The sequence below is a fragment of the Fusarium mangiferae genome (genome assembly GCF_900044065.1).
Source record: "Fusarium mangiferae strain MRC7560 genome assembly, contig: FMAN_scaffold010, whole genome shotgun sequence".
NCBI lineage: Eukaryota > Fungi > Ascomycota > Sordariomycetes > Hypocreales > Nectriaceae > Fusarium > Fusarium mangiferae.
Window position 1 is genome coordinate 167,360 of NW_024573930.1, and position 13,393 is coordinate 180,752.

Below are 13,393 nucleotides of genomic sequence, written 5' to 3' on the forward strand. Positions count from 1 at the left end.
TCTCGATATCATTCCAACCTATCATAGTTCGAAACGCGTTTGAAAGTGCGAAAAACAAGGCTCTCGTATCACCATGGTGTTTACTTCTCCAAGCTGGGTGCCAGATCTCCCAATTGGTGAGTCGCGTGCCTCCAATGATGGCCCATTGCTGACATATTGAAGATCCTCCGGATTCGATACCCATTGCTGAGTTTATGAAGAATGAGGCGTATGGTCGCCAACCCATTGTCAAGAGCAGACATCCATTCACTTGCGGTATTACCGGTCGCTCATACTCATCACCTGAACTGTTTGAGCGATCAGAGTCCTTTGCAAGAGCTCTGGCAAAGCGTCTTCAATGGCAGCCCAATGAGGGAACGCCGTGGGATAAGGTTTTGGCCATCTTCTCTCTTAATACAGTACGTATATGATGGCTTATATGAGGGCAGCTATCTGATAATTGACTCAAGATTGACTTCGTGACTGCCATCTATGGCGTTCACCGACTGAATGGAATCGCCACTCCGGCCAACGCTGCCTACTCCTCTGATGAACTGACTCATCAACTCAAGGCATCAGGGGCCAAGGCTCTTGTTACTTGTACACCTTTACTCGAGGTAGCACTTGAGGCAGCCAAGAACGTCGGCATATCAGAAGAAAACATCTATCTGTTCGACATACCACGAGCTGAGCCTACCTCAAGTTTCAAACATGCTTCCGTAGAAGATCTTATCAATGAAGGTTCAAAGCTTCAAGAGCTTGAGAGGCTTCAGTGGGTTCAAGGTCAAGGTGCACGTCAGACAGCCTTTCTATGCTTCTCAAGTGGAACATCAGGCTTACCGGTAAGATCATTCCCCTCATAGCTATGATACATGCTAATATTACTTAGAAAGCTGTGATGATCTCACATAGAAATGTTATCTCGAATGTATTACAGCATGTCACTTACGACTCTGTTGCCAGACGGAAGAAGGGTGTAGAAACACAAGCAGTGACAGGATTCTTGCCCTTCTCTCATATTTACGGCCTTGTTATTGCTGCTCATACTTGCACCTGGCGAGGTGACCAAATTATTGTTCTCCCGAAATTTGAGTTCAACGACTTCCTCAAGTCAGTCCAAGAGTTCAAGATCCGGCAGCTGCTGGTTGTTAGTTTATCCGGGACCTTTACACGTATTAACATGACTAACAGTCCTCCAAGGTCCCGCCGATTATCATTCAAGTCCTACGATTCAAGGATATCTGCGCCAAGTACGACCTAAGTAGTGTTAAGTTTGTCTACTGCGGTGCGGCCCCCCTGGGTGAAGAAACAATTTCGGATATGAAGAAGCTATACCCGGATTGGACAATCGCCCAAGCGTATGGTGAGTCTATCCACCATAACTCTACAAGAAATATGACTGACAACAGCAAGGCATGACGGAAACTTCAACTGTCGTCACTTCCTCAAGCGAAGATGATGTCTTCACAAGAGGCTCTGGTTCCTTGCTGCCGGGTGCCAAAGCCAAGATCATTGACCTCGAGGGCAACGAAGTCACCGAGTATGACAAGCCAGGCGAGCTCCTCGTTCAAGCCCCGTCAGTTGTACTGGGGTATCTGAACAACGAGAAAGCGACCTCTGAGACCTTTGTGCATCACCAAGATGGAAGGTACATCCGAACTGGAGACGAGGCCATCGTGACTTTGGCTCCGTCTGGTCACGAGCATATTGTGATTGTTGACAGAATCAAGGAACTGATCAAGGTCAAGGTACGTGAAACACTTCGCTGCTAGTGCAGTCAATACTGACAATTTGCAGGGCCATCAGGTTGCACCCGCGGAACTTGAAGCTCATATCCTGACGAGTCCTCATGTCTTCGACTGTGCTGTAATTCAGGTGCCTGATGAGAGGTCAGGAGAGGTACCAAAAGCTTTTGTAGTAAAGAGTTCTTTGGCTGAGTCGTTTGATGAAGAGAAAGTGGCGAATGACATCATGAAGCATGTTGCGGATAACAAGGCTTCCTATAAACAGCTTAGGGGAGGCGTAGAGTTCCTAGAGGTTATACCCAAGAGTCCAAGCGGAAAAATCCTTCGTCGACTGCTCAGAGATAAGGAGCGTGAGAAGAGACGGGCTGAGGGGGCGAAGCTATAGATCTTAGAATATTTTAGAGCCTGTTTAGCATTTTCATTTTTGTATTTGTCCTTTTCCAAGAACAACTAGTAATCTACCTCAGTCCTTCTTTCTTTTATTGTATAGTCAGTATGGCGATCGTGGGACATGGGGGATGTAATAGCAAGATCTCTAAGATTCTTGGGGTCAATACAAGGTCGTAAGAATTGTAAAAAGAATTGCCATTTGGAACCAAATGGCCGACTTAGCCGTAGAAAGGGGAATGAAAGGGAGAAAGTCAAAGACAGGATGGGCTAGCAGGTGACCCCAAGGTACCAATCACACGATTACTGCTGTTTCTTGGAGTATACTGGCCCTCAGCCTTGTCGGTACCTATACACAGCTCCAATGAGTTGCCAAGTTACGCGATGTCCTCTGATCCGGTTAGATCTCAGTCATCGGCAGTTTATGTCTTCCATGAGCTAACAGTGCAGCGCAGTTGCGTGGCACACCAGGGGATTATCGTGGCTGTCTTGCTCCTATCGTAGAAAGTTTGGCATGCTTGTCACTTGAGTGATAGCATATCTGTTAATGTAGATGCCAAGATTTCTCAAAGATCGAAATGCAAGTTCGACCGTAAGGTAATGATTTCGCTTTAGCTGCTGCTTCAGTGCTAACATCGCGGGTAAAATTCGGTGGCTTGCCCAGGTTTTTCTTTTCAGTGGCTATAATTGCTGCTCATCCTGCATGTTTTAGTACAGCGCTGCCATTAAATCCCAATTTCGGTATGAATTTCAGCTAAAAGGTAAATTGCTATGGTATGTCAGAAACTACTGTGGGGTGATGGAGCTAGCTGACCCGAACTCTCTGTGTTAACGGCCGGTTTTGACAGTTTTGGAAGCTCTTAGGGGAAAGAGAAAACAACCTCGGTCCTTTGCCATTTTCGGTTTTGGTGCAAACCTTGCAGCCATAACAGCCCTCCCGATAGGGTAAGCAAGACAGACTGAACACATCTTACTCCATACACAGGGACTTGATGGCAGACAGCTAACCACGTAGCTGATGGGCAGGTCCGTTAGGCGCGTAACAACACTTCAACAGCCTGTCCGGCCAGTGCTACAGAAAGCTGTGTAACTGTGGGTTTCAGGTGCCGTGTCTAGGTAGATAGGATTTGACTGGACGGACAGTGCTCTCAACCAACCATAAGCCAGCTAACCCGATATGTACAAGGGGCTTGAACAGCCACTTAGTGAAAAGGATGTTGAAGCTGACCATTAGATCCTCAGGTCATCCATCAGGTTGCAGAGCCCAGCCGCAACTGCAGCTGAATCCTAGGTTAGCCAAAGATGTGCTGGGAGACATCTTGATACTATTTCTAGACGCCAAGCTACTCCACCATTATGTTTTCAGGTATCCTCGCCAATCCGAAAACCACAGCCTGATTTGTCAAATGGCTTTAAAAGCCCTCTCCTCTCGGTCAGGTCCTGAATTCGGGCTATAAATCTATTCCATCCGACTGACCCGGTTATCAAGACATGATCAAGATGTCGTTCCATTACCTGAAATCGCGCACTTTCGTCTTGTTTCTTATTATTTTTGCCACTACCATTCAACTCGCTGCTGCAGCGACATCCACCAAGCAATTCAAGCATTGGTACCCTCAATATGGATGGATTTTTGACACAATCATCAAGGTCAACTGCACCGCAGAATATGATAAATACTTGACTGGGTTTAAGAACCACTCCGAGATTGACTATCTCGGTGGCGGAGGTATCTACACGGCTATCACCCAACCGGTCGTCGAGTGCATTCTCAGTCACACATCTGAATACCTCAAGGTCGCCATGACAGGCGCTCAGGTCTTACTTGGTGTGATGCCCACCATCATTGCTCTCCTCGGCCCCTCACACGACGAGATCGCCATGCTTTGCATTGTTGGTAGAAGACCACTCCTTGCCGCTGGCTTGAGTTTGGCCTCACCCTCGGCATATTTTAGCAGGGCGTTTGAGTACTCTCAACCTATTGAGATCCTCAGCCACGACAAAAACAGACATGAGCAATGGCGCCCAAAGGCGGTCCACTCGCAGCTGTTAATATCAGCAGCAGAATACCTTGTCACCATGGCAGCTTGCTATAACGTCTTGGATAACACTTTGCAAGCCAACCTTCGGGCCGTCTGTGCTTTCTCACCAGATGCCGACTTCCTTCCAGGAGTATGGCTGGCTATTGGCATCGCTCTTCATATTGCAGCCTGTCTTGTCTGTCGACTTCGGCTTCGCGGGTCGAGGACCCGAGGATCCTCTGCCACTGAGACTTATGAACAAGATCCTACTCCGCAAGGGTCGGAACAAATCAGGACACAATCGTGGTTAATAAAGTTTCTGAAGTCCTGGGAGCAGAACTTCATGTGCTTCATGCGCTGGATTTTAGGCATTGGGCCAAGGCTAGTGAACATCATAACCACAACTGAGTTATTTCCGTGCTGCTCGGAAAAGTATGTTGTGAAAATCCACACTCTCCGAGAGACCAAAACGTTCTTGGTCTTGTCTTGGTGGCAATCTACCATTACAATTATGCACATTCTCTTTGGTACCCTCGTTTTCTCGGGCATGCTTTTCGTCGGTACGAAAGACGCCTTGATGATTGTTGGAAGGTACATTGCCGGTGTGGCTATTTGTCGAGTTATTCTCATGTACGAATTGGCTGGTCTACGACAGAGTTGCATCGATGTTGACGGCATCCCACCCCAAACTCGTGCAATTCAGAGGCAGCGATGAAAGAAGGTGGCTATTTTCATGGCCCAGGTAGAGAATTTATCGCTTCTCCTCAGTTGCCAGGAGGAGACTGATAGTAGACAGGGGATTTATTAAGAGCTGACAGATGATGGGCATGCGTTGGTAGAGTGCGTAGCTAGAACGGTGATAATTGGCCAAGACTTTCATTTTACGTCTTTATTCTCACTATCCATTATTTCAACTTCTGTAGGCAGTCTACACGTATGCAAGCTGTGCATGAAATATCTCGTCTATACAAGGTGATAAATCTACAAGGTCGTAATCAGCCGCCTGCACCAACTTCTTCCTCGCGGCGCGGTACAATTGTCTCAATTGACTCAAGGTCATGAAGCGGGATATCTGTACCCAATTTCTGATATCCCTTAGTCCTATATCGTCTAATCAGGTACCTTGTACCGTAGACCATCGACACTACAGATACTAAGAAGACTCCCAGAGAGACCCAAACCCTCCATCCACGAAGGCAACATGGGTATACCGCCATCAGTATACGGATAAAGAACAAAATAACTGGCTTGGGCTCGCCTACGTCTGGGAAAAGCGTTTTCCGTACGAGGCCTTTGTAAATCGGGCCTTGTGGGCCAGAAACGAAGCGTTTCAAACCGAACATGGGGACGGTGATCTGACTTGGGTGGTCATTTGGGTACTGGGCGTCGCCCCATATACCGAGATAGTAGAAGAAGGAGGTAAGGTTAGACTCGAGAGGCAACGGTGTATCGGGAAGAAATAGGCGCGACAGCTTCGAGGTGGTAGCATCCATGTGATAAAAGTAGGCCGACTGGACGGGGTCCCAAAGGACGCCAGCATCGCAGTAGTCTACCAAAATATAGTCGTGTACGTGGTCACTATAGTCAGTTGCTGAGTTAGTAGGCGACGTTGGTAAATGACGGACGACGACCAAGGGTTGGGTTGAGACATTCACTTACCCTTCAGATTCGTAATTTGCATGCGAACCATATGCGCTATAGACGAGAGGCTGCAAAATCGTCAGATCAATTTGATGGCCCCAAGAGTCATAGGTTACCCACTCGTCCATCAGTCATCGAGAGGGCACCGTCGCCCCAATCGTACGCAGATCCATCAGAGTGCTGGCTGTAATAAATTCCAACGGGATTCCCATCTCGAAATCGGATCATGTTATGCTCCCTTGACTGGTGTTAGTCAAATCTGTCAAGAGAATAGCCTTAAGAGTCAAAGCTCACCAGTCGCCAACATGATTCCCGTAATGCATTCCGTCAGTATCATCCACTAGGCTGCCCAACGGATCCAATACTTGGGTGAGGTTGGCACCCCTATCAAAAGAATAGAAGTAAAAATAAAAGACGTCAACATTTCGGGCATCTCTCTCGACAAGGATTACAGCGCAAGCCGTCGCGTTTGAGATTCGACCTGTTTCATCCGGCGTGCTCCCAAAGAGCCAATGAGGCATTGTCGTGATATCGTCGTTAGAAGTCAACGCGACTTCTTCATCACTGACATCGTTGAGTAGAGCCAGATTATCCATGTCAAGCTTTGGTAGGTCTGGGATGGGCTTTTGGTCGATCGATGGGGTTGTGTGGCGGATATGCTCGAAAATGTCTGACGGTCGAAATGGGTCTTCGGAGTGAAGCCACACGAGTGGTGCTATCAAGAGTCAGTATTCAGTCTAAGTATTATGATGGGTGAACTCGTCACATACCAAAGCGTGTCGCATATTCTGGTACAGTCCGGTTGGTTTTGGCCAGTATCGACGCAACATGATCATGTTGCGCGGTAGGGTTGGCTAGTACCAGGACGACCTGGATGACTAGAAGCGGAAAGATCAAGACCAATGTCGCAGGTTTGTCGTAGCACATGAGGGTCATATCTTCGGCAGTCCAAGATTATTGCAGTGGTATCGGCTAGGGAACGGGTTGTTTGATCCAAATACAAACGTAACTCACCTCCAAAGGGAAGAAAGAGACAGCAGACGGCATCCTGATTCCTTTGGGTGGTCCTGCCCAGGCGCAGAACCTGGTTGAGAAGATGTCTCTTGTCTCCCTACAGGGGACAAATTACCCTGCAGGGAAGATTTTTAAGGTGTGGTTACACTTAGAAACAAAGTCACAAATCAGGCTGCACACTCTGCAGATGGTGGCATCTCAAATGAAATACAATTGAGTGGCCCCACAGTCCTGTTTTGTGTTACCCAGCCAAGGAGCGGCTGAAATGCACGATCAGCATAGATTCACAAGCCACGGCGCTAAATGTCACCGGCTCACACCAAGTCTTGGATATACGAGTTTTGGTATTTTAACTGCCGTGCTTTATGTTAAGACTCAGGATAGGCTAAACTAGACGCCAACTTAAATCACCGTATTAAGCCATTAAATTAAAGTCGGAGTTAACTTAATATACTGAATTGTATACATATAATTAAGATACAGGATACGATCCTGCACTTGGTTCACTGTCAGACCCGTCGCATTGGTAAGCTCGTCCTGTGTCTCCTAGACCACTCCACTGCTCTATAATAGAATACATCCTCTTTGACCTTCGCTGTGATCTTATCCATATCCACATCTTGTCCATCCTCCATAGCCCTTTCAAGTTCCGTCAAAAGAGCCTGACAGTCCCAACACCCACAAGAACGATACTCTTGTCCAAAGTACACCCGATACAATCTTCTCGTCTCACCAAAGCCATCGCCCAACTGCGGCTTCTCAATGGTATCATCATGATTGACGAACTTTCCTGTCAACACCTTCATCGCTTGTCCATAATGCTTGGCCGTACACTGATGGGTGTGCCAGACCAGATCAATATCCAACGTTGGCACAACAGTGGTCTTTGATATCTTGAGAAGCTTGCAGAAGTTCTGATACCGCGCAATAGCTCGACGAATAGTTGCTTGAAGAGCTGGACTTCTTATCCACATGAAGGAATTCATCTTATCAACAAATGAAGCCTGACGAATAACAGCATCTCTGAGCTGTTTCGCCAACTCTGAGTCATGCTCTCGAAAGAGCTGTGAGTATTCCTTACACGGACTCTCGTATATCGAGGGTCTATAGCCACTGACCCCAAAACCCTCCTGGGACATGAGGACAAGCGTGGGGAATGTAAGGTCTTTCCATGAAAGGATATCGTTGAAGAGATTTGGTGCGAAGCCGGATGTTTCTTCGTAGTTCGCTGCTGCAGCTGGTGGTAGAGTGAAAGCCCACTCTGTATTATCGATGGCGTGGTGGGTATGCTTCCATGGAAACTTGACTGAGAAGAGAGGTTCTTTAGAGCAGGTATTCAAGAATAGACGAGGGTTGAGCAGAAATGAATGCCAGACCATGAGAACATCAAGAGGCGGCAGATTATCTCTTGTAATTTCCCTTTCCGAAGACTTGTTGAAGTGATCCCGCCATGCAAGAAAGCGAACTGTAGCAAGCTCAACGAATCTCGGCCACTTGGCCTGTCTTCGTTCCCAAAGCTTCTCATCCTTGAGCGTCTTCTCATCTCCCTGGTAGCCAGTCTTGTGCTCTCTCACAGGCTTAGTCTGCATCACATCATCCAACTCTTTCGAAACAAGAATCTTCTGCCTCAAGATGAAGAGCGTCTCAAGGAATTCAAGGTGAGCTGCGCACTCGGCCAGTGTAGGCAGAGCCAAGTCCAGAGCCATACGTCTTCTTGAAGGCTCGATGTTGACATTTATTGGTGTCGTAAAGTTGAAGATGCCCGGGTCTGGGATTACTGGAAAGTCCTCTGGTTTGACGGCGAGCTCGTAGGGCAGACCATTTGGATTATTTGGACGCGATGATCCTGAGACCATATCTTTTCCCTGCTCATGCAAGGAAAGCTTGGTAAACCGATGCTCCAAAGCCATTTTGCAGGATAAAATCAGAAAATATCTCAACTCTCAGGATGTAAAGCTTCTTCGCGAACATCTTCAATCCTCAGACCTCGCTCCAAAATGAGGCGATCCAGGCTCAATAACGCCGGGCAATCGGACAGCCCCCAAACTGCCTCGCTACGCCTCAAACAAAAAGTGTACCACGTCTCAGGCATCCTTGCTTGTCAGCTTCGCAATCTCACCAATCGCACGCCCTGAAACAAAGACATCTTTCGCCCGGCTAAAGAGGGGCAGTGTGCCCAGGCGTTCTCGACCCGTCGATCATCGCGGGGTTATTCCGCTGTTGACCAGCATGCCACTGTAAGTTGACTGAGCTGAGCTGTCGACATTCACAACACATCAACGCTCATGCTAAGAGTAAAATGCAATGATGGATACTCTACACAAAGCGTTCTTCTCGATCTTTATGATAACATGGGGTATCCTCATGATCGTCAACGTAGCTAGCATTTGCGGCAGGACAGCAAGGACATTTGGACGGCTTCGCTTCTGGTCAATCATCCCTCTCTGGCTGTATGGACCGCTCGTCGTGCTAAATCCTTGGTGGAGGCTGGGGCATTTAGACAGAGGACGTCAATTTCTCGTGAGTACCCTACTTCGGCTACCTGGCTTGGGATGTTTGTATTGACGGTTGCAGGGCATCTGGTTGACCTTATGGCCTCTCGTCAGCGCAATAATCGCGACGACATGCAAGAGCCAAGGATCCCTCGGGTCATGGAACTCGTCCCAGCGAAGCCGTGGCTGTTTTTACATCTTATGCGTTGACTGGGCTATTATTCTGTTCTTGATCGTGGAAGTCTGCCGGAACCCGATTCCCACTGGATCCAAAGACTGGACATTCGGAGCTAGCCTAGGTAAGATCATGACAATGTTCACAATTATCCTTCTGGCTAGTCAAGACGTTCTGTTGTTTCCACTCGCCTCGTTTCCTCGCTTCATAAGCGTGCCAGCGATCGTACTCAGAAGATGCTTCCTCCCTATACAGCACAAGCCGGTCAAGCGATGGCCGCATGACATCGATCGACTGTTATCGCAGAAGTCTCCGGGTCGAGAAAAGTCCTTGGCAATCATGCTACAAAACGACGTTGTCGCTGAGCGACTCGCGAGCCACCTTCACTACGATGACGTGGTGAACTTGTCGCTCACATCCAAATTGATGCGCACTGCGATATTCTACCCATCGATGGATCCAGATTCTCGCCGGGATCGAATAGAGTCGCTATGCGTAGCATCGTGTCTCAAGGGGAATAAGAGCGAATGCTGGTCATGCGAACGCGTGATCTGCAACGTAAGTTAATCGTGACCTCTTATTACCCAATGCTAACATTGTCGTAGACCTGCAGAGCCCCAAAGCAACGAATCCGATCATCCCGTATAAAAGACCATTTCGCGCATTGCTACGCTGTTTGTACCATGTGTTACCTGATCTCCGCTCAGGGCGGCGCGGCACCTTTCAATGCGAAATGGAACATGCAAGATCTCGAGATGCAACATGTCAATTGCTGTTCCTTCCGAGAGCCGCAATGGGAAGATGGTGGTGGATTCTTATGTCGATACTGTATCAAGCTTGACGGGCAGAAACTCACAGAAATGAGGGAGATGAGGGATGAGTTCTATCTAAGCAAAACATTGCCGAGGAATGTCGATTGCGCGATATGTATGTGGCCTATAGGGAAAAGGTCTACTCGGTGGTGGTTTTGTGGGAAGGGAAAACATGAGTGTCATTGGGCGGGCCATCATACTTAGTATATGACTCAATGTAGATGATCGATGTAGATTGCTATGCTTCAACCTCCGCAACCACCACAACCCCCATCACCACCATCGCCGCCACCACAACTTGATACGCACCCACTTCCACAGGTGTCCCCAGCCATTCCTGGAGACCCCGCTGCACATCCCGCTGCTACCGCACCACAAGCGAAAGGACCTGAGCCGCATCCTCCTCCGCCACCGTCATCTGACGTGTTCGCACCAACATCGACCTTAATTGCTCTCCAGTCCCTGAACTTCTCATACTCTACAACTCGTAACGGTTGAGCGAGGAAGGCCCAGTCAGCGACAAAGTACTGGTGGTAAGCGCCTTTCTCAAAGTGATGACTGAAAGGTTGTGCGCGATGAATGCCGCCAAGCTTTAGTCTATCCATGGTTTTGTCCTCATGATTGGTGAGCCATGTGGTTGATGCTCGGAATTGACTTGAGTTTGCCATAGCGACTGCAGTTGTGAGGAGGACATCTTGGCCGAGCAGTACAGTGATGCGGTTCTTGAACCACTCGGTGTCCGTCATTATGCCTGGGTTTGCTCGCTTCTCTGGTGATTTGCCCCTGGAAGGATGTGTGTTAGCTGGATACAGTTGCCGGCCTCGGGCAAGATGCAGAGACACGATGGACCAAGAGTCAAACGGAAACGCAAGTACATGTTTGGAAATGTTACAGTCGCCACAGTTTCCGGGATACCGATCATATGCTTCGGTACAATCCCATGGAAAGACATCTTGGTATGGGTAAATTGGCCCTTCAAGGCAAGCCCATTCTGTCCAGTATTCGGCGAGCGTGTCCACAATGTCAGAGTCATCGTGGCGTCCATAGCGAAACTTGAGGAGGTATTCTTCTGTAAGACCATTTGGAACATCGTATTTTGAGAATGCCCGCGTAGGAACATTTGAGCCAGGTCGGCACACAAAGCTCATCAAGTACAGTGGCATCGGTTGGCCCACCGCTGTCTTGGGGGCAAAGAGGGGACCGAACATGTCGCGGTCGATCAATTTGTCACAGAATGCCTGGCAATTGTTGTCACGATAATGCCATTTGAGCTGGACCTCTGGGTCGAGAAGATGAGCTGTGATGCTGGAGATGTATGCCTGCACCCTCGATGCGAGGTACTCTTTGACGTGCAGAAGCAGGCGCTTGGTGCTCTGTTCAAGCATAGTTTCTTGCTCCGCAAAGGTCAATCCATCCTCGGTCAGACAATTGGATTCATGTATGAAGGCGTCAATAAGCTCGTCTTCAATGCCAGACTCGAAGAAATCGCAAAAGGCACCTCCGGCAACTTGTTTCATGAAGGCTTTGTATCGCTTTGGGTGTCGCGGCCTATCCTGTATGTAGAGAAGACGGTCTCTCTCGCCTGTGAGAAGAAGGGATTTGGTGATGTTTCCTGAGGGATCACGGATGACTTGTAATGAAGGCGGATCTCGACTGGTGACAAGGACACCGCCCATGGTACTAAGTTGTCAGCTTCTGTGATGATGATGAGTCGAGCGACTTACTTTGCGACGCCATTCTCAATGATCAGTGGGCCAAAGCGAAGAGCCATATGAACATTCCCGTAAGGGTACTTCTCAGTAGTCGACCTCAAGTAAATTGGAATGTCCTCCGGCTCATCAGTACTGAACCCATAAGAATAACCATATTCTGGCAGCGAGGTCTCGTTGAGATGTCCCAATCGACTTGGTTGCTTCCTGGTGGCGGCCACAGGTTTCGGCAGCTCGCCTCCTACAGGATCCTTTTTTCGTAGCTGAAGTAAACTATCGTTTTTGCCGAACTGTGATCTTGTAGACGCATACTTTGCCTCGGCAAAGAGGTCTGTGACTGTGTACAGTCCGCAGCCTACACGGCCAAGCCCGCCTTTGAAGTGGTGGCCTTCGTCGCGCGCAGGGTCAATCGGCCAAAGCGACCTGGACCGTCCATTCTGATCGCGTCGACGGACTGTACTGCAATAGCACAACTTGCGACTGATCTCTGGCGTCAAGGCTGTCGGAAGACAGCATTCTTTGTATTTCTTGGCAAAGCGCGTCTGGCCATAATGTGTTGCTCGGTAACAGCTTTCGCATATCACAATGCTTTCGTCACTGGTGTCCTGAAAGGTACATCCCCGAATTGTTGCCTTGCATTCGGAGCAAAGCTGTGGGACAAATACCGGCTGGTGTAAATCGTCATATGACCAGAGCCGTATTTGAGCGGAGGCAGGTCTTTTCCAGAACGATAGTGCTTTTTCGGGTTCGCGATGCTCGATAATTTTATCGATGTCGAGGAATTGCGCTGATTGAAGAAGCATGCGGGCTCGTCGTCTGGCTGGGTCCAGTAGTTTGCGCTCGCTGAGGGAGGTTCTTATATCGCCCTTGGTGCTGTTGCTTTTTATGTCGGCGAAGATATCCCAGCCACGGTCTCGGAGAACTTCATCGTATGAAGGTGGCGCTTTTGTGTCTTTTTTCGCTTTCTTCTCTGGCCGCTTTGATCGTTGGTTTCTCTTGTTGCGTTCATGAAATTGGCGAGAAATATCGGAAACTGAATCGAGAAAGGTATCGTAACCGTAAATAAAGTCATCCTCTTCCTCTGGGAGGAAATCGGATGTGTCTGGACGTGATTGCCAGCGCCCGAATGTCAACAGCAAATAGGGCAATTCTCGCTCGACTCCTTCCCAGTACATTTTGAGTAGCTCATGCTCAAGCAGATCAGCTGCAGGACCCAAGCGAGTGCTGGGAATCGCAGGGGCATTAGTGATTACGCCGCTGCTGCCGCTGGACGCTGGCACCGAACGAGACAGGAACGCGGGGAGTGAAGGCATCTCGCGACGAGTCTATTCACGAAGCGTTACATTATGAAGTTCATTGAGCGACAGAAGTTTTCGAATTAGCAACTGTCATCTCAATTAGGCGAGCAGAACGCCTTG

The 13,393-nt window shown here is 48.6% G+C and overlaps 6 protein-coding genes across 6 annotated transcripts; 3 read left to right on the top strand and 3 right to left on the bottom strand.

Annotated features, from left to right (window-relative positions):
* Positions 1–73: 73 nt before the first annotated feature.
* FMAN_02136 (putative phenylacetyl-CoA ligase) lies at positions 74–2,109 on the top strand (the record flags this gene model as incomplete). Its single annotated transcript, XM_041835455.1, has 7 exons — positions 74–116; positions 163–398; positions 450–821; positions 869–1,126; positions 1,180–1,342; positions 1,393–1,727; positions 1,777–2,109. The coding sequence occupies 7 exons, from the start codon at positions 74–76 to the stop codon at positions 2,107–2,109; spliced, it is 1,740 nt and encodes a 579-aa protein (XP_041685617.1).
* A 1,502-nt stretch (positions 2,110–3,611) lies between these two features.
* FMAN_02137 (uncharacterized protein) lies at positions 3,612–4,847 on the top strand (the record flags this gene model as incomplete). The annotated part of the gene is made up of 1 exon (XM_041835456.1): positions 3,612–4,847. The coding sequence occupies one exon, from the start codon at positions 3,612–3,614 to the stop codon at positions 4,845–4,847; it is 1,236 nt and encodes a 411-aa protein (XP_041685618.1).
* Positions 4,848–5,127: 280 nt separating this feature from the next.
* On the bottom strand, positions 5,128–6,709 carry FMAN_02138 (uncharacterized protein; the record flags this gene model as incomplete). Its single annotated transcript, XM_041835457.1, has 5 exons — positions 5,128–5,710; positions 5,792–5,841; positions 5,894–6,011; positions 6,068–6,488; positions 6,544–6,709. 5 exons carry the CDS (start codon positions 6,707–6,709, stop codon positions 5,128–5,130), a joined length of 1,338 nt encoding a protein of 445 aa, XP_041685619.1.
* Positions 6,710–7,296: 587 nt separating this feature from the next.
* FMAN_02139 (uncharacterized protein) lies at positions 7,297–8,697 on the bottom strand (the record flags this gene model as incomplete). The annotated part of the gene is made up of 1 exon (XM_041835458.1): positions 7,297–8,697. The coding sequence occupies one exon, from the start codon at positions 8,695–8,697 to the stop codon at positions 7,297–7,299; it is 1,401 nt and encodes a 466-aa protein (XP_041685620.1).
* A 394-nt stretch (positions 8,698–9,091) lies between these two features.
* On the top strand, positions 9,092–10,470 carry FMAN_02140 (uncharacterized protein; the record flags this gene model as incomplete). The annotated part of the gene is made up of 3 exons (XM_041835459.1): positions 9,092–9,307; positions 9,362–10,012; positions 10,060–10,470. 3 exons carry the CDS (start codon positions 9,092–9,094, stop codon positions 10,468–10,470), a joined length of 1,278 nt encoding a protein of 425 aa, XP_041685621.1.
* Positions 10,471–10,511: 41 nt separating this feature from the next.
* FMAN_02141 (uncharacterized protein) lies at positions 10,512–13,288 on the bottom strand (the record flags this gene model as incomplete). The annotated part of the gene is made up of 2 exons (XM_041835460.1): positions 10,512–11,946; positions 11,991–13,288. 2 exons carry the CDS (start codon positions 13,286–13,288, stop codon positions 10,512–10,514), a joined length of 2,733 nt encoding a protein of 910 aa, XP_041685622.1.
* Between the last annotated feature and the right edge of the window lie 105 nt (positions 13,289–13,393).